Source organism: Plectropomus leopardus, chromosome 6, assembly GCF_026936395.1.
Source record: "Plectropomus leopardus strain MGB_pleo_1.0 chromosome 6, ASM2693639v1, whole genome shotgun sequence".
NCBI lineage: Eukaryota > Metazoa > Chordata > Actinopteri > Perciformes > Serranidae > Plectropomus > Plectropomus leopardus.
Window position 1 is genome coordinate 34,090,887 of NC_142181.1, and position 26,727 is coordinate 34,117,613.

General features: G+C 40.1%; 1 protein-coding gene across 6 annotated transcripts in view; it reads right to left on the reverse strand.

The window, feature by feature from the left end:
* LOC121943512 (calcium-binding protein 8-like) overlaps positions 1–18,437 on the reverse strand; it is a 142,393-nt gene extending 123,956 nt beyond the window's left edge. For 2 of the 6 annotated variants that reach the window (XR_015776862.1, XR_015776861.1), the window contains exons 1-2: positions 15,809–16,024; positions 1,860–1,981 (exon numbers count right to left, since the gene is read on the reverse strand). Coding sequence is in view for 3 of the 6 variants with exons in the window: in XM_088079319.1 (XP_087935445.1) it covers positions 1,860–1,981; positions 15,809–15,987 (301 nt within the window). In the remaining 3 variants the exon portion in view is untranslated. Of the gene's footprint in view, positions 1–1,859; positions 1,982–15,808; positions 16,183–18,111 lie in introns of those variants that run through there. The other 4 variants (XR_015776860.1, XM_088079319.1, XM_088079321.1 and 1 more) reach the window with 3 other exon arrangements.
* Between the last annotated feature and the right edge of the window lie 8,290 nt (positions 18,438–26,727).

The following is a 26,727-nucleotide window of genomic DNA, read 5'->3' on the forward strand; positions in this document are numbered from 1 at the left end:
AAGGACTTAGCTGTGTCTACTCCTCCTCCAGAGGACCGGACACTCTCAGTGACCACTGCAGATGTGAGAAAACTCCTGCTGAGAGTGAATATAAACAAGTCTACAGGCCCAGACAACATTCCTGGACATGTACTAAAAACGTGTGCTGATCAGCTTGTTAATTTTGTAACTGACATTTTTAACATCACTCTCAAGAGAGACTGTTCCCTCCTGCCTTAAGACAGCCATCATCGTCCCTGTACCTAAAAATTCTGCTATGTCTAGTCTTAATGACTACCGCCCTGTGGCTCTTACCACCATCCTGATGAAGAGCTTTGAGAAATTGGTTCCCCAGCACATCAAAAACAACGCCCCTGCCAGCCTGGACCCCTGTATGCTTTCAGGAACAACAGATCCACAGAGAACGGCATATCTACTGCTCTTCACTCAGTCTTTACTCACCTGGAGAATAAGAACAGCTACATCATGATGCTGATTGTTGACTTCAGCTCAGCATTAAACACAATCTCTCCCATAAAGCTGTTTGGAAAACTCCTCTACATTAGTGCTCAACATCGGAGCCCCCCAGGGCTGCGTGCTCAGCGCCCTCCTGTTCACACTGTACAGCCATGACTGCACTCCCAGTCACAATAGTTATGTCCATTGTGTTATATAATCTATGGTGCAAACAAGAGGAGACTCAAACCCTGCTCACCCGACATGTTCTCATCTCAACACATTCACAAGGCTGGATGAAGCAGCACATTCCTTATATTGTGTAAACAAGAGTACAGACTGTAATGATAGTTGGGATTAGGCAACAAAGTCAGGGATGGTTAGGTTTAGGCAAAAGAGGCACATGGGAAGATGAAGAGAAAAAAAACACACACACACACACACACACACACACACACACACACAAACACACACAAACACACACACACACACACACACACAAACACACACACACACACACACACACATACAGAAAGCGAACTCCAGAATCCTACATGGAAGTCAGTTGTTTGTAGGACCCATCCACCTCTTCCCCCACCCACCCTATAACCGCACTCACACTTTTTCTATTACGTGGTTACCAGCAGCGTTATTACCTGACGCTGTCCCTCAGTATTTCATGTGCGTGGCAGTGGTTCGGTCCGGCTGCGTTCTCAATGACACTGCACATTAACATTGCATGTAGATGCGCCAAGTGCCATTTCGCCACCCACCAGCCTACAATAACAACACCACCAGTTTGACTGAGCACGTTCTCATGCAACGCTGTCCAGCTGCATTCTAGTTGAATACAGACGGTGGATTTTGGCAGCATGCTCATAAACCGAAAGCACTGACAGAGCGGCGCTATTTGATGAGTTCTGAGTTAGGTCAGACATTTCACTCAGCTTTCCACCCACAGGTACAGTTAATGATCCACATGTTTAACATCAAAACTTGATGTATATGAACCTGCCAGTAATTATTATTTTAATAGCTTAATGTTGGATGCACCCTCAAAGTTTATGTTTTTACATAGTACTTTAGACCGCCCACATGATATCATGGGCCTAGTTTAAGCTGCAGGGTCCCTGCTAAGTGCTCCTTGGCCTGAAAAATGCTGCAGACCTCTGGTTACATCATGACTTTTACCAAAATGCTACTAAATAAATGTATCCTCTTGGAACAAATCCATTAAGTGTTTTTATCAGGTTGCAGTAACAACATGCAGTAGATGTTAAAACATCATCTGCTCATCTTCATTTGAAGGAAAATGTTGCCAGTCTGGAGGTTGAAAGGCGGGCGGCAGCAGCAGCCAAATCACTTTAAACGGACATTAAGCATACGGCAGGACAGCAGCCAGACAGTTTATTGAGAAGCCTTACCGTCGAGCTCCTCCACAGAGATGCTGGCCAGCACGTCGCTGTCACTGTCTGACAGTGAGCGGCTCAGGTAGTTCCCCTTGTAGAGCAGGCCTGCCGTCACATGGTGGAACGGCATCTTCTCCCTGAGTGACGACACAAGGAAACATTTAGACAGCAGTGAAGGACAGGGAGAATCTCTCTCTGGGGTTCTTTTTGGAAGATTAATTCTGAATACAAACACCAATTTAAAAGCTCTCTCTCGTCTCTGCAACATCACTGTGCATTAAACCATTTGTCTGGCATTCGAATTTTCAACCGAGCTTAAAATTGAGTAAAGTATTGAAAAGTATTTTACTCTTGGAAAGATGAGAAAACTGGCTGTCAATGCAGTAAAGACATGTAAATACTTTTGAAAATGTTGCTACATGACAAGAGAAAACAAATGAAAAGGACATTTTTGCTAAAGAAGTAGAAAAACTTCAACTACCAGAATGCACTGCACGGCACCAGACCAATATAAGCTCCCAATGGTTGGTGACTTAAAACGAGGTTGGCTGTTTATCCAAAAGAAAACAATATGGAGGCTGGCTGGTAACAAACAGTCTCGAATTACAGTTAAAAAGTACACTAAAATGGGTTTTCTTAAAACATTTGAGGTGAGAAGTATGCAACGCAGTAACAGAACCTTGGTTTACATTTTAAAAGCGCTGCCTAGTTTTGCCATCTGATCACAGTTTTTTCAGCCTCTGTTTTAATTATACAGGAAAGCGCATGGTGGCCACCTCCTGTTCACAAACTCTTGTTTTACAGCCAAACAGTACACTAAAATCTCTTTCTGAAGACATTCCAGACGAAAAACAGGCAATACAGTAGTAAACAACAGTTACTATAAAGATAAAGTTGCTACCATCATATAATGAAGTTTCACACTGTACTGTTCTAATAACATTTAATCAAATACCATTAAACGGAAGTTCAATAAAGCACTTTTGTAATAAATGAATATTGTTTTAATTAAATAATCATGGTGCTTTTATTTTTGAAGGACCAGGCCTGTCTCAGGCCGGTAGTGTTGGGGTGTTTGGGTCAACAGTTGGATGTTTGCGTTAGCAGACAGTTCAACAGATACAGCGGCGCCTTTAACTTTGATGATTCATTCACTGTGAGCAGCAACAAACTAACAGCTCTACAGTTAATTTATTACAAATATTTGAAAGTCACACTGGTGTTCCGTAGTCGCAAAATGTGACTAAATAGTCGTGATTGGAGCTCTGCAAAAGCCCTGCTTTGTGTGTGTGTGTGTGTGTGTGTGTGTCTTTGAGAAGCAGAGAGCATTAGAGAGCGAGAGAACCCAAAAGCAGGTGGCTTATGAAAGAGACTAGACAATTTATACTTGATGTTTGAGATATAGACATTTTATATATCTCACATGGAACAAGCCGCAATTACATTCAATATATCGACCAGCCCTATGCGAGAGGCATTCTGTAACTTAATTTAAGTTACCAGTTATTTTGAGATTTCACAGTGCAATGTCAAAAAACAGTGCAAAATACGGAAATATAATAATATGGAATGTAGAATTCTAATAATATTTTTTTTCTAAGACTTTTGAAAGATTGATTTCAGACATTTTAATAATGGTTAAGGCCTTATTTGTTAGATTAATCAATGCCTTTTAAGACATTTTAAGGATACACAGGAACCCCAGAACTAAATAAATATAGGAAGTACAATCAGTGGTCAAGCAACAGCCCCGTAGTCATCGAAAATGTGCTAGATAACACAAATAAACAGGGAGATGGGGTTGCTTGGAAGATAGAGGGAAATTTCCCACAGTTCATCTACCCACATTGTTTTGATAGAAAGCTGGTTGATCCCTTTAAGTAAAAAACAATGTGACACATGACCCCATGGATTTCCCGTTTGTGATGCAGTGAAACTTAAACAAATTAACATCATAAAGGCCACAGAATAACGGAGCTCCATAAATGAAGCAGAACTCATTCGCTAAATGGGAAGTCAGAGAGTGAGGGGGGCTCGTATAACTGGAGGTGCGTGTGGTGATTGTGTGTGCGTGACAGCACGCGCGTCCGTACTGTATGTGCAAATGTGACTCAGGCAATTAATTATTCAATAAATCGAAAGCCCAAGGGCAGCGAAGGAAAATAAGAGCACATAGAGCAGAGAGATTTGGGCGACAACTTTCTTTCCTCTCTAATTGGATTTGGTCTCAATGAGCACTTTGAGGAGACGCTTCGGAGACAGAGAGAGGGGTTCGAAATAGGCCGAGACATTGCTCCATGAGAGCGGCGCAGAACTCAGGGCTGCCGTCTGTAACCAGTTGAGCCTGACATCATATTTCTGCAGAGTCAAACAAGCCTCACGACTGCAAGAGCTTCGACAACACAAACATCTAAAAGCGAAACACACTCTTTGGAAAACAGGTTCGATGTGCAGCAGTTCTTCAGCAGTAAACTGAAGTTTTATGAAGGTAATCCTCAGAGCGACACATGCGGGCTGCTGTGTCAGGCTGCAAACCAAATGAACAGCTCTCTCGAGGTGAATGAGTAATTCAACTTGTAATGCTGCTGGCCTGGGTAAGAACCCATCTCCTATTAAAACATTTCTACATAATAAACATTTACAGGTGAAGGAGCAAAATCCATTTTCTTGTGCTGCTCTCAGACACATTTCAAGTATTTAAACCTTTTGACCTTATGCAAATTAGAAATTAAAAAGAGAAAGAAATAAGAAGACTTAGAAAATTATTTTTTAAAAACTAAAATAGACAAATTTGGAAAACAGAAAAAAAGCCAGGGAAAGCTACATTTATAATTGTTCTAATTACGTATATAGAATTTTTAAGCCCTTTTTCCAGGTCATTTCCTGATCTTTTTATGTTGTTTTTGTAGGTTTTTTTTGTCTAATTTTCATGTACTTTTTTCTTCTTTTGTTGCTCATAGCCTTCTTTCTGTGTTTCTGAAAGAAACCAAGCCTATTTGCTCAGGTGTCAAAGGGTTAATGTAACAAAGGCTTCATAAACTGTTACCAATATTACATTTAAAGTTATTGATTTTTTAACAGTAAGAGGCCATTTTTGAGATGGCAACAAAATAATTCTCTTTGTGTTGTGGCTCTAAAAAAATGTGTCTTGCGTTTCATGAACTTTATTGCTCCACTTTATTTAACATTATAACAGCTTTTACTAAACTTTATTTTAACAGTAGTTTTATGTAACTTTATTGTATGGCGGTTTGGTGACCTCAGGATTAGGTCTCTGTTCTTTGCAGATGATGTGGTCCTGTTGGCTTCATCGGGCCGCGACCTTTAGCTCTCACTGGATCGGTTCGCAGCCGAGTGTGAAGCGGCTGGAATGAAAATCAGCACCTCCAAATCCGAGACCATGGTTCTCAGCCGGAAAAGGGTGGCGTGCCCCCTCCGGATCGGGGATGAAGTCCTGCCCCAAGTGGAGGAGTTCAAGTACCTCGGGGTCTTGTTCACGAGTGAGGGAAGGATGGAGCGGGAGATCGACAGGCGGATCGGTGCAGCATCTGCAGTAATGCGGACTCTGCACCGGTCTGTCTTGGTGAAGAGGGAGCTGAGCTGAAAGGCAAAGCTCTCGATTTACCAGTCGATCTTCGTTCCTACCCTCACCTATGGTCATGAGCTTTGGGTAGTGACCGAAAGAACAAGATCGCGGGTACAAGCGGCCGAAATGAGTTTCCTCCGTAGGGTGGCTGGGCTCTCCCTTAGAGATAGGGTGAGAAGCTCGGTCATCCGGGAGGAGCTCGGAGTAGAGCCGCTGCTCCTCCGTGTTGAGAAGAGCCAGATGAGGTGGCTCGGGCATCTAATTAGGATGCCTCCAGGACGCCTCCCTGGTGAGGTGTTCAGGGCACGTCCCACCGGTAGGAGGCCCCGGGGAAGACCCAGGACACGCTGGAGAGACTACGTCTCTCAGCTGGCCTGGGAACGCCTCGGGGTCCCCTGGGAAGAGCTGGATGAAGTGGCCGGGGAGAGGGAAGTCTGGGTTTCCCTGCTTAGACTGCTGCCCCCGCGACCCGACCCCGGATAAGCGGAAGAAAATGGATGGATGGATGGATATTGTATGGCAGTAGCTACTTTATTTGACACTGTAGCTCATTTAATTATTTTGATTTTTAGTGTTTTACAGTGGTTTAGAAGAGATTTCAAAATATGGAGATATGTATTGTGTATTGTGATATAGCATAAAAATATCATGATATTATTTTAAAGCCATATCACCTAGCTCTAACTGTGGCCAACATGAAAAAATTAATGGTCCTATCTACAGGCAGTGTTTGGTTTGTCCCTTCTGGGCTACTGTGGAAACATGGTGGTACAACATGGCATATGAACAGGAACCTGCTCCCTATGTATATATAAATTGCTCATTCTAAGGTAACCAAAACACAACAATTCTTATTTTCAGGTGATTAAACACTAAAGTATTTTTTTATTATCATTTTATATTCCACTCCCAAAATATCTCCTACATCCTACACACTGGACCTTTAAGTCAAGTTTCTTTAATTTACGGTGCCATTTCAAGGCCATATGCCCTGCTGCACAATGTTCACAAAGTGTAAAACAATTTGTTTACCTGCCCCATGATTCAGATTCCCTCAGAAATTATTTGGCTGATGCCACACCCTTCCACCAAGTTTCATGAGAATCGTCCCATAGATTTGATCAGACACATGAAAAAACCAAACCGAAAACATAACCTCCTTTGGCAGATCTTTATATTTGTTTTGGCTGCCATTAGCACATTTTCATCACTATGTCCTGCACCTACAAATGTTTATGTATCAGTGGTTGGAGCTGCTAGCCATCCGTTGCCTCAAAAATTGAAAACTGGTCCTTGCATCTTTCTTGTTTGTCAGTTTAATAAAGTATGCATATCAAGACTTCTCCAACTACGCCTAAAGCTTTTTTTTTTTTTTTTTGCAACAAGCTTTGCTGCCATGTAATGTCAGGATTTTTCATTTCCTAATTCATCAATTATTCAGTCATCTCTCAGCTGTCATTACGAATATTACCATCATCACTCTTGTTTGTTCTTTCCATATTGTCATTAGGAGCAGACCCATTTATTGTCAGCTGTGTGACGCAGGTGTGTTTACTGTCTGGGGGTTTGCATTGTAGCGGCCAACGTGAAGACATTGATTTACCATGCAGGGACAGAATTTACATACATTTCAAAAAGTACATTTTTCAGGAGCAGACTGTGCATTCCGTGTTAGATGATTCAAATGTGGAGAGAAAAAAATAATTAGGGGAATAAATTAAAGGCAGCAACATCCTGAAGCTCAAACTTTTGCCTTTTGGTTTTACAAAAGCCAATGTGTGTTTCATGTGTTCTGTATCTTTACTCAATAAGCATGAAGGGAAATTGTGGCTGTGGATTGTTGATTTTAAAAAAGAAGGAGCCAAGACACACCCTGTCTACATCAGTGGAGCTGAAGTGGAGCAGGTGAACAGCTGTAGGTTCCTTAGAATTACGATCACTGAGAACCACCCAGGTTAAAGAAGCACAGAAGACTTTACTTTGTATGGAAACTTAAGAAGGCTAAATCCCAGAGCTATTTCCTGGTTCATTTCTACAGAGGAGCAGGTGATTAAAACTGCCCAGAACATCACTGGTTCCCATCTACAGAGCTTCAGTGACATCGGTGAAGTGAGGTGTCTCCACAGAGCCCAAAGAATACTGAAAGACAGCAGCCACCCCAGCTACAGTCTGTTCACCCTGCTGCCATCTGGAAAAACATACAGAAGTATCTGCAGCCGAAACCACCAGACTACAGAGCAGCTTCTTTCCCCAGGCTTTGACACTCCTAAACTCCTCCTTCGACGCCAAAAAGAGGTAGCAGGATTCACCATCTTATTCCCAATGGATAAGAGAGGTTATGTGTTATGTTCATCTAGAGAAAATCAGATACACCATCAGAGGGTCCACCAGAACATTCTATGCCTCTTGGCAAACATTTCTTTCATTTGTTGAAAACATGACAGCTACCAGCATAACTGAGTGATTCTTTGATTATAAATATTATCTGTAATATTTATTCTTTTTTTTTTTTTTAATTTTTGCTATTTATTCTTCTGAAATTTGTTTCATTGCTGTTATTTTTATTTTTTATCTAACCTTTTCCAAGCTGTGAGCTAATGTGCTGAAACACTAACAAACCCGATCCCCACACCCTCAGGAAGACGGCGCTGAACAGAGCTGTTTGCAGCCCTCAGCATCATTACACATGATTAAATTGATCAAGGTCTCAGCTGAAGGGGCTAATTTGCCCTTCAGGAGCAGAGCAACGTACAGTAACCACTTAAATTAGGAAGTAATCAACGCAGCCTCAACCAAGACCCCATCTACTTTTCACTCTTTTTTCTCATCAAATCACTATTCCCTGCACACTGTGATATATCAGTTCAATAGAAAAAGAGGAGAGGACTCTGGGATTTAATACTCAGATTGACTGGATGATAAAAATGAGCCACAGGAACGATTCAAGAAATAAAATCACTGGATGGTTCCTCAGTATTTTACTGAGGGAGCTGCTATGACGAATTCTGCATCTGTAACTCTTTAAAGATAAACACAGATCCCCCTCACAACACAATTCTCTATTCTATAAAATGGCGTAAAATGGTAAAAAAAAAGGCACATCAGAGTTTCCAAGAGTCCAAACGTCTGACCAAAAGTCCAAAACCCAATTTACATTTAAAGAAAAACCTACAAAAGTAAAATATCTGCACACAAGCAAGCTACCACAAGCCACCCCCATTTCTAGCGCTGTTGAAATATATGTACCATGCTGTTGCACAGAAGAAGAGCAGAAGAACACCACGTGCAAATAATAGTGAAACTTAAGTGAACCAAAAAAGCAGGTGAAAAAAAGAAAAAAAAAGTGAAGCTTAAGTCTTCATTGTCTTCTTAAGTCTTCCAAAAGTTTGCATTCACTCACTCTGCACTTCGCTTCTCCTCTCATAATCACTCTGATCAGCTCTGACCAGATCAATGGATCAATTAATAACGCTGCAGCTCAGAACTGCTGCTAAGTGTTGTTGGTTTCACTATCCTGATCTGCATCACCTTAATGCCAGAAGCTTTTGGTAATTTTTTTGAAAAAAATTTAAATGCTACCAATTATTTGGGGATTTTACACCACAACATCAGAAAAAAATCTTACCTCCCATGTTTGAGCAGTTTTTAGAATTTTGAAAAATTTTAATATTAATTAAGGCCTTATTTTTGGATCAATGAATCCAATGCCTTTAACAGAAACCCCTTATAAATATGGCATATTCTTTTAGTGGAGTTGTTGCACCCAGACTGACAAGAACATAGCAAGTGTAAAGTCAAACATACATGTGACACTTAAAGCAGATTAAACTTGCCCTTGTTTTATGGGATAGTAAGTCACATTTTATTACGTGTTGAGGCCATTAGCTGATGCTGTTATCCAAAGTAACTTTCAGCGAGGGAGAAAGTCAAGATTCAGTGTGCAGCTCAAGGACACAGTGAATTGGCAGGACACTCAGGTTGTTGATGGCTGCACTAGCTGTGATTGGACCTGTGGCATTTAATCACAGGGACGACCTGACTCCCCACTGTTTGTGTACTCCCAGTTTAGGCCCAAATATGTTTCCACGCTCTAATCAACCTGTCAGAGTGACGAGTTACAGGTGACAGTGCAGTTTGACAGCTAAGGAACACGTGGCTGAAGATAAAATTCTTTAACTTCATCTCTGTAATACCCAGTAGCCCATTTGAGGGACATTAGTATTGTTTTTGTTCTCCAAATATTAAGCAAAATATGTCACATTACTCAATGACTGTCACCAAGCCATGATTTTGAATAAAAGGAATTCAAGCTTACTTATTCTGTTTTTGTTCGGTTGTTTTTTTTTAATCTTGTGTGTGTGTCTTGTTATTTTTATCCCTCAGCAGCAGCTTGTGTCGCAACATGGATAACTGATCAGTTGATCTGGTCAGATAAATGTATGAGCCAAGAAGCAGTCAGTGACAACAGTACTGAGTACTGTATGATGCAATGAATAACCACATAGTATAAATTATATTTCAATAGCGCTAGAAAATCTGTTTGTGGTGGTAGATGTTTTTGATTAAACACAGTTGCAAGATGTGTTTCCATTGTTTTGCAACTTCTCTGGCGATAACATTCCAAGAAGCATGGCAATGGATGTTGAAAACATTAGCAGCTTTATTTCTTTTGCAGCCAGGACACTAGCCGTCATTTTTTTCAATCCCAGGCTGAATCGGCTATAATATTACCTCATGTGAGTGTAAAAAGTGTTTTCTGATGTATGCAATTTTTTTCTTTAGAATTTCCATTGGGCATATCTTTTATTTGCAATTTCAATTCTCGTAGTTCGAGGGTTAATGGAAACCCGCCTACTGACACAAGATTACAACCTTTTAAATCTTAAATTTTCTTGCATTTTCCCCCAAAAAACTACATACGGTCAGCATCCACCTGAGTAAAAGATAAATAGGTGTGTATAGAGTGACAGGTCAAAGAATAACAGAGGAAAAGGTTGTGGAGACTATTCAGCTTCTTCTTTTTGTTTGATGGATAATAGTGATTAAAGTCCAAAAAATGATGCAGAGACGATGGTTGCAAATTTAATGATTATGTCTAAACTCTGGTGATGCACAATCAATTAGGACAGACAGAAAAGAAACATTAACTATGCTTCCTGTTTCGTGGACGTCCAGCACAAATTGATATCCAAAGTCTCGGAGAGAATAAAATTATATCTTCTTTTAGAAACTCGAGAAAGTAAAAAACATTTTTTAAAGCGGATTTTCAGCAGTCACCCACAAATAAAACTCCAGGTAGCCTGACAGAAGACAAACTATTATTGCATCATTAGACTCTTTTTAAGTCTTTCCACTGTTGTTAAGAAAGGGTCAAAGCACAACTGAACCCAATTACAGCAGACCCATAAATAAAACCACCTCCACTCAAGTTGTGTGCATGCCATGGAGGGAGAGCACTACCTGTGCTGACACCTCAAGGAGAAGACAAAGATGACATGACTAATCAAAATGCTGTGACCCTGGAGAAAGAAGTAGTGAGCTGCAATTACACTGTTGCCATTAAAACACTGCGTGTCCTCAAAGAACCGGCGGGAAGAAGAAGTCAATGAATGGACATCAGAGATCACTGTGACACTAACATTTAACACGGATCAATTCTGAATGCAGCCATCTGTTTCTCTTCAACAATCTTTTTTTAATAGTCAAACTGTAAAAATAATAAAAAATTTAGACAAAAATGTCTTAAAACTGCTTATGTCATGATATTCTTAGCAGGATTTTCCTCCTGTAGGACTCAGGAAAAAACTCCTGTAGGATAAGCAGAACCGAATCTCAGACTCCCTTTCAGTGAACGCGCATTTATTAGTGGTGTCCGGCCACAAATAAAACATCTGCCAGCACAATTTGATCTGATATTTTTGTAAATGGACTGCTCATTAGAAGCTCTGTTGGAATATATATACACCCATCAGTTATTGACTGCACCACACACTCAGAGCGCAGAGCGTACTTTGGGCACAGACAGAGTAGTAAAATGAGGGCGCAGTGAAAGTTAATCTTAAGAGGGGTACACGCTACAAGATAATCGGCCCGATTTTGGGCCAGATCCCCCCCCCCCGACCAAAGTCAGCAAAGACCTGGTTATCTGATGGTTCTAAAGATGATCTTGCCAGATGTTTCTGTGGAGTGAGATGTGTTGAGAGTGATGTTCCCCTTCCCAATCTGCTCGGAAGACGATTATGACCGACACAATTTACTATCGTAAATATTAAACATGTTCAGTATTTACAGTCAGAAATCCTGTTGTGGGGGGGAACACTGAGGACAGCCGAGCACGCACTCTGTGGATTGTCACGTGGAACAGAACCACAGCCATTCAGAGAGCAAGAGGACTGAAGACAGAAGCACAACAAACAAAAAAAGACATGGCGACGGTGATAAATGTGAAGCATAAAGTGAGACGGACCTTAGAAATGGAGGACCATCTGTTGATTTGTGGCAACAACACAAGTATTTGTACAACCTTAAAAAATACTACAGGAGCAGAGATGGACAGACATTGCTACCACAATGTCTGTGCCAGGTAGTTAACAGCTAGCGACATTTAGCTCGTTGTCCGTTATGTTTGTTTACTCTTAAGTTGCGTTTGGTCGTGCAAGATTATGAGTTTTGAGAGATGAAACTCTGGTTGTTGGGGGACGGAATCAGTTAGTCTGTGGTGTGCTGTGTTGGTCATCTGGTTGCACACAACACACTTTAGGAACAAAACTGTTATCTTATCTGTCATTATTTGTCACCGTGTGCGGTCTCTTACTCTTTCTAAATCAGTTAAGATTTGAAAAATCGTTTAGTGTGTGCCAGCCTTTAGCCACTTACTCAGCTGAGTCTAAAAGTTTGCCTCTGCAGCATTTGCTCTTCTCACCCATTGATCTGATCTGATCGGCTCTGAACGGATCGACAGATCAATTATCCATGCCGTGACTCAAAATACTACCTGCTAAGAGAAAAATTTGTTTCATCTGCACTGTGCTCACAAACCTGCAATAATGTCTGAATTTAGAGAGGGATCACAGAATTGTAAAAAAGGGACGCACACCCACAAGATTAAAAAACAAATTTTTAAAAAACCCAAGAAGATTCCTACACGTTGTTTTCAGGTTGCAGGATTGTCTGTTACTGTTTGTAAAAAGGCTCGCCAGCACAAGTCAATGTAAAAGCCAACCCCAGATTCACTTTCATTCGGCGTTTTGCCTGACTATACTTGTGTTTTTTCCAACACTGTGTCTTTTGGATGCTTACAGCTTACCCACTGAGCTAGTCTCCACTGTGTCAAAATGTGTGCCCCGAACTCAACGGGGCACTGTGGGGTTCATGCCCGTGAGTGTCCCAAACACAGAAAGTAACAAGAAAATAAGAAAATCCAGGCAGACATTTACATGCAACAGTTCTCGCATGAAACATTAACCTTTCATTGTGGTTTAGTCTTTCCTTCTCATGACAACAGGGTTTTGGGGGCCTGAAAACGCAAACTTTGGAAACTGGGTTCCAGAGTGTAACCTTTTGAAAAGGCAACCCCTTTTGTTGCTGTGTAAACTGGCAAAGCGTGCATACTGTGAAAACGATGACATCACGGCTCGCTTTGCACAGGCGTGTGGCGTTCTTCCATGGTGTGTCATTACAATGTTACACCGCCAATTACTGGCCTGGCATACATACTACAGAATTTTCGTTTATTTTTGCAGATCCTTGTACACAAGGATCGTTTTCACAATGTTATCATATGGACGCAGATATGTTTAAAAATGCAAAGGAAAGACTTTTCTGTTTTTTGTTCTCGTCTAAACATGGCCTAAGAGTGGGTCATAAGTGATGATTGAGAGGGATTACTTCAGTATGAGTCTTAATTGTTGTTTAGAATCTTGTCCTTTTGAAATCTTGAGCAGTACTCAGATGATTTTTGTCAGAGTACACACTGTGATGACTGACAGTAAAAAGCAATTTGTAGCCATCGATCTTCTCCGCATTGAAACCTAATAATATAACTGTCAGTCTGTCCTGTGAGAGCCAAACCTCTGTCTCTCTTTCTATAAGAAATGACTAATCAGCCCACACCAGAGCACCGACCCAGCTCTCAGCTCTGAGTCCTGACTCTTGAAGAGTGTGCGACCTGATGAAAGGAGCACAGCTTTATTCAAAGCTTTTTGCATCACAACGAAGCCAGATGGCAATTTCTCACATCAGACCCTGCAGCACAACAGCCAGCCACGGGCCGATTACTTCGGGGGACATAAGCAGAACATTGTGTCCCGGCCGCAGGCACTCCGGCCACAAAATCTGCTACGTAAAGAGGACCGCTGACATCTTTAGGAGTAAGTCTAAAAATCATAGGCAGAGAATTCAAGGAGGACGCAGGGGAAACGTCCCTATCAATATTTAGAATGTAGTTTTGTTCACCGAATAAAGACACATTTCAACGGAATTACAGATATTTACACCATGAATTGATGCTGAAAACGCACAGATTGGTGCATTAAAAAAATCATCAGAATGCAGGAAATTAAGTGTTTCACAGTAAAAATGTTCTAGTAGAGGAATCCCAAATCAACCTTTAAAAATAAATAAATAAAAATACATTTAAAAAATGAAAATAAATAAATAAATAAAAATAAATAATCTATTAGTAAGAAAAAGGAAAAAAACAACAGGCCTTTAAAAAATAGTAAATAAATAAAGAATTTATTGGGAAAAAAAGAACAACAAATTAACATGTCTTTGCTAAAAAAAAAAAATACAAGTTGCCCATGTCTAGAGACATAACTAAACTCAATTAATTACCATTCAAAGACCTCAGCTTGCTTCATGCAAAAAAATGTATCACACTTTTTTGGAAAAAAATGTAACAGGCCATTCACTGATCAATGGATAAGATGGATGTATGTGTTTTATGACTGTAAAAAGCTGTATTTTACAGCATGGAAAATTTAAATAAAAATATTGTAGGTGGAAAAAAAACATGTTGTAGAAAGACCAACTTAAAAATACCAAGTCATGAGCAGGATGCAATTTAAGACACGCTGCCAAGCTGGCATTCACTCCCATTACGAGGAAAAATGCTCAATTATAAAACCAAAAGAAAGGTGAGCTTTGCTTTAAAGGTAAATCGGGGCAGTTAACAATTTCTGCACTGCCAATTCATAAATATTTTTTTGAGCACACCACTATGAGAGATGTGACAGCTGAAGAAAAAACACCTGCTGTGATATCATAGATTGAGGCGTGGCCACATCAGCCGAAAAAAAGTTTCCACTCATAAAGAGAAACAGCTGAAAATTATTATTCCCAGTTTTCCATAGAGAACACACAAACTGGTCATAAAAATAGCCAGCTCAGAACTTCACACCGCTGTTAACCCTTTCAAAGCTGGAGCAACATCACTTCTTGTGCTGCGTTCACACGCCTTTCACAAGCATTTAACCCCTTTGAACCCTAAACAAATTGGTGTGATTTCTTTCAGAAATTTCTTTAAAAGTTAGGGGGAAATGTCTCAGGAAAAAAGAAAAACAGCTAGAGAAAACTATAGCTAACTATCATAATTACATATTTAAAATTATGTTCCAGAATTATCATGATTTTAAAGCACTTTTTCCGGATCATTTTCCATTTATTTATTTATTTATTTGTACTAACTTTTGGGTACTTTTCTTGTTTGGTTGGTTTTTTTTTTTGTTTTTGTTTTTTACTAATTTCTTGACAATATGGGGATATGGGGGGTCAACTTCTTTTGCTGCTCATTGCCTTCTTCCCATGTTTTTAAAGGCCATCAAGCCAATTAGCTCAAGTTTGAAAAATTCCGGTCACACTTGGTGGCCTTTCTATGTTTTGAGGCATCTTGGTGCCGTCTGATGACTCCTGTCCTCTCGTATGGATCTTTGTAAACACAACGAGTCTTTGTCAAAACTGTGCTCTGCTGCAGCAAACGCACAAAGAGATGCCAAAAAAATCATTAATATAAAAACAAAGAACCAAGCCATGATTAAAATTGACTAATTGCCAACCACTTTTGGCTGCCCAACCAAGCAAATCTGCCCCTATGACATAAACAATAAGGTGAAAATATTACTCTGGACTATTAAGACATGCCTGAACCTTCTGCAAGAGCAATCTGTGGTTTAATGACTTTCCAGCGTGCAGCAGAGGCACACAGGGCGCTTGAAAACGCAGCCAACTGGGTGTAAAAGCAATTCATCAAACCATCACTGCAACACAGAAGTCAAACGCCGTCCAAACTGAGCAAAGAGGCGAGAGCGTCCCACAGAAGTGCCACCTCTCTGCACACATCACCAGCAGCAGCGACACACTCTTCCTCTCTGTCTCTTACCCATACTCAGCAGGATACTGCAGCATAACAGGCTCCCTGGCCGGACTCTCCATCACGTCCACCGTCCCGTCCCTCAGGCAGGGGTTGCCCGGCAAGTCTCCATTTACCTCCGAGTGCGTCCCAGGCATGCCGGTGGGCTCCAGCGTCTGAGGATCGGGCTCTGTGACCTCCTCCTCCATCAGACTCTTAGACGCAGCTGTGCCTCCAGCAGCGGCAGCGACCGACTGCCTGTCCACAGACCACTGAGCCCGGCTGCCTCCACAGTTTGGGCTTGTCCCAGAGCAGCGGCATCGGTTCCCAGAAACCCTGTTGTTAATATTTGAGCAGTGAGAGCAGCAGGTACAACAGCTCCTCTCATGCTCCACTCCTTGGCTCGCTCCCACCCTCCCTCCCTGTGACTCCCTCTCTCTCCTCTTTTGCTCTCTCACTCACTCTCCAGTGCAAACATTCCTCCACATGGGGAGACAGAGCGGAGGGCTCATTAGTGAGTCCCAGTGACAGCCCTGCCCGCCCGCCTGCCCGCCCGCCTGCGGCTGTGCTCGCAAAATACACGAAAAGAAAAAGACAGAGAAAAGGAGAGACGGGGTGCAGACAGACGGACAAATGAAGACTGACAGAGCAACAGGAGTCCACAAGAAAGACAAAGACGGGGTGACAGATAAGAGCAGGAGAGGCAGGTGGTGACACAGCCTTTATATCCTGCTGGATTATGCTCACAGTGCGCTCTGCAGGTCAACACAGAGAGCGTGCCGTGCGTAACGGCGTGCGCCACCGTGTGGAGCAAGAAGCTGGACGCTGCGCAACAGAAGGATAGAGATGGAGATGGTGATAGAGGGTGCGTGGGTGGGGTGGGAGGGGCTGCATACCGGCGGGGGGTCCACAGTGAGAACTCCTTAACCCTCTGAAGCCTGGATCACTTTTCTTCTGTTGCATTCGGATGCGTTACACAAGTATTTAAACCATACTCCAAATGTTTGTTTGTTTTGTGTTAAACTATAATATTTGTTTGACTCTTTCTAACATAAAAACAAACAAGAAAGCTGTGAAGATCTTTCAAATTATCAAAAAAATTGTATCTAATTTTAAAAAAAAAAAAGGTTGGTTGGTTTGAAAAGAATTCAAGTTGTCTGTATCATTTTTAATGTTCTTTTTATGATTGCTGTTGTTTTAAATATGATGTTATAATGTTTTAAGATGAAAAATGTAATGTTTTTTTAATTTATAGCCTATGATCAATTAAAAAAAAACATGTACTTAAACATTTGAACCCAGAACATATCTGATGCAGTTCCTTAAAAAAAAAAAAAACATTGGGAGAAAAAAAAGGCAATGTGCAACTTCGCAAGACATAGAAAAGATAGCTATTTTTCTTTTTTAAATCAATTCAGACAATTATTTTTAAAAGCAAAGGAAAACTGTCCAGAGAACTATATATATATAAATATATATAGTATATATGTAGTAAATATATATAGTATTTATAGTTGTAGTCATGTGTATAGTTCTAGACAGTTTTCCTTATATAGTTATATATATATATATATATATATATAATTATTGTACATTTTTAATTTACTTTACAGAATTATTCACATTATTTCCTAGTTCCTAGTTTTGTATTTTGTTTTGTTTTTTTTTAACTTTCCTGGGGTTTGGGGTTTTAATGTTTTTTTTTTTTGTATTTGTTTGTTTGTTTTTGCTTATTCCCAGGTCATTTTCTTGCACTTTTTTTTTACTGATTTCTTGCTGATTTCTGGCTCATACTTTGCAATGCTTTTTAAAGAAATCAAGCCATTTGGCTCAGGTTTCAAAGGGTTACTAGCTCTACATCTCTTACAAACACACACACACACCCAACACACACTTTGTGTGCTCGTCATCGGTGTGACAGAAATTCATGCAGCAGCTCCCATCATCACTGTCAGAATCGGTCTATTTGAATTTAATACAGTCAAATAAAGCAGACTAGGTCTCAAGACGACGTCTCTTAAGCAGGTCAGCGGTCAATAATTCATTTAGAACTTTATGAAACACGATCAACCGACGTTTGCTGCAGCACACACTCATTACACAAGCAAAAGTCAAAATCTGGCTCATTTTCGAGCCTTTATCTCACACACCTGCCATCTTAAACCATGCAAACTGCAGCAGATGTCCACACAGACTCCTGTGAGTGGACACGACAGATTCAAACAGCACGTGTGGGCCCACCTGGGTGACTTCATTTGGACATCAACAGGCTGCAATAATGACCTTTTCGTGTCCAACGGAAGGTAATATATGGTGTATTTTCCCCATCTTACCTCTGAGGGTGTTTTGCAGGTGATCAATCAAATCCCCTGATCGATGGGATCCAGTTTAGAGACTTGACTCCTCAATCGATGATCGATCAGGATCGCTTGTTGTGTAATTAGAGAATTATTCCTTTATTTGGGGAGCGCTGTGTAGACATATATTCCCATTGTAAAAATAATAATAATAATATGAGAGGTTGCAGCGGTTTCATACACTGATATTTAGACCAATCGAGTTGCACTTTTCACCAAACTCTCATCTCATTGTGTTTCTTCTCTCCTCTCGTTCCGCGCTGTACCCGGTTATAAACCCTCCTCTTCTCTCCGCTCAGCTCCGCTGCCTCAAACTTAAATCCATGCACCGGAGATCCGCGCACACATGTGCCGAGCGTCGGGCAGATTAATGAGATCAGACCGGCGGCCAAACGACACGCTCCGACCACACAGACGAAGACGCAACCGAGCCGGAGAGCCGTGATTGGCTGATTTCGCCCCTGATTGCCTTCATGCGTTGACGGTGTCACAGACCGGCACCGCTTATTGATTGATTACCGGGCACGTTTCTGTCACGACTGTTCCGCCTCTTCCCCAGCACTAAATTTATAAAGTGAACTGCATCAGGTGTGCCAAAATAAGATGGTCATTTCCGGTGGTAACTTTCAAAATAACGCGTTCATCACCAGCAGCAAAACACGGCATGTTAGTTTTATCTCAACAATTATTACTTAATATCATACTCCATCTAAAAGATCATTTTTAGAAGATTTTCTTTATTTATCTGCTTTTCGTGTTCACACAATTTAGTTCTATACGTTTATTTCTATAACAGAATCATCCAATTTCCGTTGATCTTATAATTTTCGTGTAGCTTGACGAAACTCAAGAACTCAGCAATAGTTTTTTGTTGATGTTTTTTTAAACTGAATAGTGTTGTAGAGCTTGATGAAACTCACAAGTATTAATCTATTTTTAAGTTACACCTCTTGATAATTAGGAGTTCCAATAACCAATTTTCTGTCTGGCACATTTTTTCACCACTGGCTGCATACAAGAACGCCCAACTAGAGCTACAAAATCATGACTGCTTTTTTTGTACATTTGTATATATTTGTTTGAACAAGTTTCCTGAAAGTTATTGTGTTACCGTTTGTAATTTTTGATCCGCATGTTTTGCTCACTGGAATGCTTGTTTGTCTGTTTGGTTTAACCTCTGCATAGTGATGTGGCACTTGACAAAACTCACAAGTATTTATTTATTTATTTATTCATTTATCAATGCATTTATTTATTGATTCAAAAAGAACCATTTGATATTTAAGAGTTCCAATATCCTATTCTCTGTCCGGCACATTTTTGCACCACAGGCTGAATAAAAGAACACAAAGCAATATATTTAATGCATAAAATCATGACTGTTTTTTGTAACATTTGTATTTATTTGTTATAACAAGTTTGTTGGAAGTTGTGTTTCCATCTTTAATTTTTGATCTGTATGTTTTGCTTACTGCAGTTGTTTTTTGTTTTGTTTTGTTTTGTTTTGTTTTGTTTTGTTTTGTATTACCTCTGCATAATGTTGTATAGGAATGAAATAATCTTAAGTATCATTTTTTCCAACAGGTGGTCTGTGACCTAACATCAGTTCTTCATGGTTCCGTCCTGCAGCTTGATTGGATGCATCGGATTGGTTCAAACAAAGTAGATTTTAAGTCAAGTCAATTTTATTTATAAAGCCCACTATCACAAAACACTGTTTGCCTCAGAGGGCTTTATAGCATACAACATCCCTCTGTCCTTGGGCCCACACATCACCTAAGGAAAAACTAAATAAAAAAAACATGTAACGGGGGGGAAAAAATTGAAGAAAGTTCAGGAAGAGCAGCTGAGGAGGGATCCCTCTTCCAGGAGTGTCAACTCGTTGGTAGTGAATAGGGTTCATCTTAATTATTCAGGAAATGCATCGATTCACAGCACACTTTTTTTAATATATTTTTTAATTTTGGGGCTTAGGGGAAAGCTCTGAAGTATTTTCTAGGCTCAAGTCCAGGTGCAGTCACGAGTCATTAGTGGTTAAATCCAGGAGGAGTTGCAAGTCCTTTTTTTTGAGTCATCAAATTGAGTCTGACTTGAGTCTAAGAAGCTTTTAACACAGCAACGGTTGAAAGTTAAACTTATGCTGCTGTTTGGCCTTTCGTTCACATGACAATGGCATTTTCATTTTCAGTTTTCATTTTCATTTTTTGGAAACACCACCCCTTCTGTCACTGTGTAATCTGGCAATTCACGGATCCTGTAAAAATGCTGACATCACGGCCGCACTTCATGCATTACGTTGCAGACAAATAGCCATGCATGAGTAGGAGGAGTTTATTAACGCTCCTCCAGCAAAGTGCAGATTTGTTGCACCACTACTGTGATCAGTGAAGATTACATGGATTTCTTGTTTGTTAACACTGACTGCTCTGTGGGAGGCTGCCTTTATGTACATGCATGTGGTGTTCTTCTATGGTGTGTCATTACAAAGTTACACCACCAGTGGCCTGGCATGCATACTACAGCATTTTCAGTTGTTTTTGTGGATCCATGTTCATGAGGATTTTTTTCACAATGTAATCACATAAAGGTGGATTTTTATTTAAATGCAAAGGAAAGACTTTTTCGTTTTTCATTGGGCTGTTTTCGTCTAAACGTGGCCTAAGTCATAACTTGGGTCCACACCAGTGTTTATCAAATTAATCTGTTTTTGTCAAAAACATGGATGTAATCAGTTATAGAGGCAGAAACACAAAGAAAATAAATCTGCATGAAACTAATTATTAACTGCAGTTTTTAAAACCTCTTTTGTCATCTTTGATGACCACTGTGCTGATTTTAAGGTGAACACTCCTCCTGAAAAAAAATGTTATTCCCGTGATCCATGCCCCAGTTCAGACTCCTCAACACTGACTGATGTCCACCAGAGACAGAAAACAAGAGCGATGAGTCTGGGCGGTCTGCAGCTCGATGATGAATGACTGAATAAATCAGAGTCTGACAATCTGCAGGTAGATGTGTTTCTCTGAGGACAAAAAGTCTTGTTTGGCTATAAGTGATGAGTTCTGTTGGAAATAGAGCTGAGTCAAGAAGTGACACCTGCTCTTGACAAATGAAACGTTTACTGGTACTTTTTAGAGGACAGTGAAGAATACAGGCTCCTTATAGCTGACAGAATGATAGCAGCTTTGGACACGTGGGACTGTGAATAAAACATGCAGCCAGTTTCTCAGGACGGCCGTGCATTTATGCAGTATCAGTATCAGTTATTGTAGTTTTGGCTCCTGGAGATTCTTAAACTACCTACAGTATTTATTTATATCTGAGAGGACAACCTGAGTAGACCAAACTATTTTACCCCTCAGTTTTCTTGTGCTTCGTTCAGATCCCTTTCACAAGCTATTTAACCCTTTGAAACTGAGAAGATTGGTTAATTTTCTTTCAAAAACATGGGGAAAAAAGGCAATGACAAACTTGGCAAGAAATATCCTACAAATTGCAAGAAATTAGTAAAAGGTGACAGGAAAATAGAGTGAAAATTCCTTTTTAAAAAAGGGAGGAGAATTATTCCAAAAAATGAAAAAAATACAAACACACAAAAGACTGACTGCTGAAAAAAAAGGAGTGACCAAAGTTTACAAAACAAAAGACAGAAGAATGAGTGAAACAGATTCTCTGTTAAGTGACTGTTAGACGCCGGAGGTTGATTTCTCCTGATGGCAGAGCACTTTCTGCACGCCCACTCGCTTTCTTTATACCTTTTCCTGTCGGTCTAATCAAATGAGTATTTTAAATTTAACTGTGGTAATGTAGACTCAGGAATACCAGTAGGACAAAAAAGGCCCTGCCGAAAATGCTACCTCCCCCCTTTTTTTTTAATACTGTCGAGGTTAAAACAATTATTTTTCACATTTGAGGCATTTCGATGGTTCTCACTCAGCGTGAGTCAGCATGTAGGAGTCAGACGTCTCAGGTGTGGAGACATATGCAGTTGTGACCTTTTGGTTATTGTGCAGGCTCAGACATGCTGGAAATGCTGTGTAGTTCAGTAGTTTTCTCAAATAAACAACAAATAGCTTTAACTGAGACAACACAGAGCCCACTGCACTGCAAACAGCCGCTCACTGTGTGGAGTTCCTTTTCTATAAGCTTTATCCGACCAGGAATGTCTCTTGAGGTCGGTGTATACATATATTTATTTCTCTACTATAAACTGTGGACTTATAGCTCAGTCGCCAGAAGAAAATATTGGTATTATAAGTCTCTGCAAACCACATTTGCCGATTTCATACATATCATGTCAACGTTGAATATGAGCTGACTTTGTCATCAGCAGGTGGAGGGGATGATGGATGATGTGTCACAGAGACGAGACGCCTGCCAAGCTGCAGACCACTGTTAGACAAAAACAACAAGTTTAGTCTGTTTCACTGTTTTACTACTTCCTATATCATTTTATTATTTTTAACATATTTACTTATTATTTTGTCTTTGTGCTGTCCTTTCATTTACCTCTTACTTAAAGGTTGAGTATTTTATTTATTTATCTATTTATTCATTCATTCATTTAATTTTTTCACTTATTTATTTATTTAATTATTTATTTATTTATTATCTTTCTATTTATATATTTTTTCCTGCCTTTGGTGTGTCCTTGTATGTGTGCCATTTTAAACCAGTTTGCTTGGGTTTCGTTATAATATATTGATTTCTTTTTAAATAAACATTTTTTGAACGTATTTTTGGATCTCAACGAGTCTTCCTTTCTATCTAGTTACATTTTTACAGTGTACAGTACACTGTAATCAGAGCGTAGGGGGAAAAAAACAAATCATACGTAACCATAGTTAGTTAACCCTTTTAAACTTGAGCAAATTGGCTTGACTTCTTCGAAAAACATGGAAAGAAAGCAATGAGCAAATTAGCAACAAAAAAAAGACTCAAAATTAGCAAGAAACTTATAGAAAAAAAGAAGGAAAAAATAGCATCTAAAAAGGAAATAAAGGAAATGAACTGGACAAAGTAATTGAAAGTAATTATTATTCTGTTGACATACTTCTAAACAAATAATTATGATCATTATGAATATTGTTTTCTGGACATTCTTCTCTAGCTGTTTTTGTCTTTATTGAAGTTTTCTCAGGCATGGTACATGACACACACTGTTTCAGTATAGAGAAATATGATACAAAAATACATTATAGAAGCAGACTCCACATCGCAAGTCCAGTGAACATAAACAGATGGGGCATTAAAGCTGAGTCAGCGATACAGAAAGCCGTAACAAAATGTTACAGAAATGTTCCACCATTACAGAAACCCATTCAGATTGCAACCAGTATTTTAGTTAGGATTACTCCCCAGCTTGATGTGTCTCCAAAACCTGTCCCAGGGAGTCTCCCCCCTCCGCTTATTGCCATTTAATCTGCTAAGCATACATTCATAAGACACAGTTTGAATCATAACATTGACCCATTCTTTCACCTGTGGAGCCTGTGGTGTTTTCCAGCGTCTCAGAATGATTCGACAGGCTGTTATCATGCATACAGTGATTACAGAAAACTCACCCTTGGAGATGTTAGGTATTTGAAATTTGTCTCCCAAGACACAGAGCTCTGGGCTCAAAGAGATTTCTGATCCAAACCAATTGCTTAAAATATTTATAATCTGAGTCCAGAGGGTCTGACCAAAACACACTGAGAAATACAGTGAAGAAAGTTTCCTGCTGCAGTTTTACATTTCCAACACAGATTATCTTTCAACAATTTCATTCTTGTTTTTACATTTTTTAAAATATAACTTTTTTTATTTTTTTTATTTCTTGCCTTTTCCCAATGTTTCTGAAAGAACTTAAACCAACTGCTAAAGGTTCAAGGGTTAAAATGAATTGTGAAAAGTGTCTGAAACCAACATGCGAATAGTAATGTTGCTCCAGGTTTTAAAGGGTTAGGAAAACAGTAGATAAACCTTTTTAAAAAAAAGTGAATTTCGAGAAAAGCTTTGAAATAAAGTGCAGTTTTATCAGGTTAGGGTTTCATATTTGCTTCATGTCAGGAACACTGAGAGCTATTCTGATCTTTTCCTTTCATACAGACTTCACCATGTATCACATCTCCAATCTGTGCTGCGCTCCATCCCCAGCTCAGCCTCGGAGAGCTCATCACCATGAGCCGTGTGTTATGTGCACGTGTGAGTGTGACTGCACATCTAAGCGTCTATGAATATGTGTGTGTGTGTGTGTGTGTGTGTGTGTGTGTGTGTGTGTGTGTGTGTGTGTGTGTGTGTGTGTGTGTGTGTGCGTGTGTGTGTTCTTCACGTAGTGACTCACTGTGTCTCTGTTCCTGCTGCGGCTTCATCGAACTTTTTCAAAAGGGAATCTAATGAGTCAATAAGTCTGTTCTGGATTTGCTGCGATGACATTAGAGTCGTCACTGATCCGCCCGACAGCTGCTGAGGACCACAAAGCTCCTGGCTGCTTCATATCTCTGTAGGGGACAAAAAGAGGGATCTTCTTTTCAAAAACTGAACCGACACCACTGTGACACAGAGAACATTATTGTTAAAGCCGTGATCCCGGCTGCCACATTGCAATATTACTTTCGGAAGAAAAAGTAGGCCTTGAAATATTTCACTGCTGGAAAGATAGTCTTTTCATAAAAACTGGGCTGTCTTTACAGTAGAAAGACGCAAATGCTTATAAAATTGGTCCTACATCACCAGAGAAAAACAACAACAAAGTGTGTTGTCACTTTGTCAGTGCACTTTCACCTACACATTTCGCTCCAGGCATCTGCTGTTGATGCTTTGGGATGCTGCAACCAATGCCAGGATGGCAACAAAAGCACACGGTTATCCGAAAAAACAGCCTGTTCTCACTCTGAACTTGTTAAATATATCCTTCAGCGTACGAGCATGACGTCAAAAAGTCACCTTCTGCGTCCAACTGGAACGCTGCCAGAAGGCTCAGATGCGAACACACTCAGACAGAATTGGTAGCATTTTTATTGTACGCTGGTGGACGGCACCGGGCATGTCCACATGCAACGTGCACAGGCGGCATCACTTGAGAACGTAGCTAGACGGAACTGGTCACATGCACATGAAACGCTGAAGGACAGCGTCAGGTTATAATGCTGCCAATAACAACATAATATAAGGAGCACAACTGTGCTTGTACGGCAGGCAGGTGGGGAGGTGGATGAGTCCCACAAACAACCGACATTCCTGCTGGAGTCTGGAGTTCACTTTACGTGTGGATGCATCTGCGTTTTTTCCTACTCCTTACCATGTGCCTCATATGCCTAAACCTAATTACCGTGACGGCTCGCATTGTTGTGTAAACATAAGAACCATGCTACTTCATCCCACTATTTGCATTTGTTGACATCATGGTAACGGCATCCCGGAGCGTAAACAGCTGATGCAGAAGGTCACCAACAGAGCGGCACTATGTGAGGAGTTGGGATGAGAATGTGTTGAAGGAAGAACCATCATGCTTTGGCCGTGGCTTGATTTCTTTTGATAGAATGGCTAACAAGGCAATGAGCAATTTGGCAATTGATGTCCCACAAATCACAAGAAATTAGGAAAAAAGAAAGACTTGAAAACTTGTTTGGAAAAAGGGAAAGAGAGAGAGAAAGAGAGGGAGAGAGAATACAGGAAGATATTATACAAATACTGAAAAATGTCCAGAAACTACAGTCATAACTATTATTATTATTATTATTATTATCCTAATCATTATTATATTTTATTATTGTGATTCTACCTTTTTTTCTTTTTCTTTTTCTCTTTGCTAACTTTCAGGTTTGTTTGATTTGTAACGTCCTCCCACGTTTTTGAGAGAAATCAAGCCAATTTGCTCACATTTCAAAGGGTTAAATGCTAATAAACAACAAAAAGTGCTCGACCAGTCTGACTATTTTCTACACAAGTTTGTTCCCAGTCAAGGTCCAGGAGACTAAAGCCTTTCCCAGCATGCACTGATGAAAGGCAGGAAACACCCGGGACATGTTGCTGGTCCGTCACACACAGACAGTCCAACACATCACACTGAGTTTCACACCTGCAGGCAGTTTAGAGTTCACTGTCAGTTTCCTCCCACAGAGCAAAGACGGTTAAAACTGCCAGCTCTGTGATTCTTACATCATCTTTTAATTATAGTTTCTGTGTCAGTGACATATAAAGAGACTACAGACCAAAACAAAACTGCTGCACGTGTGAAACAAAAGGGGCAAACAGTCAGGAGTTCACCAATCGAGACGATAAAATGATAATACTCACTGATTTTAACTATCTAAATCTAAATATGGAATTATCTTCTTAACTTCAGATATTCATTAAGAGGATAGTTTTTATTGGACTAAAAACACTCCTGGACATTTCTGTCTAGCGACAAACCAATGTGCTCTATTTCTCAAAGCAGAATCCAGCAGATAAGATGTACTGAACACTGCAGCAGCTTCAGAAAAGAACAGATCTCCTCAGGCTGTCGAGCATCAGTCTATAGCTGCTCCTGCTGACTCTGTAGCCCACGGCAAAGACATAAAAAGAATGTTCTCCTCAACTTTAGTCCAAAATATTGCTTTTTTCCCC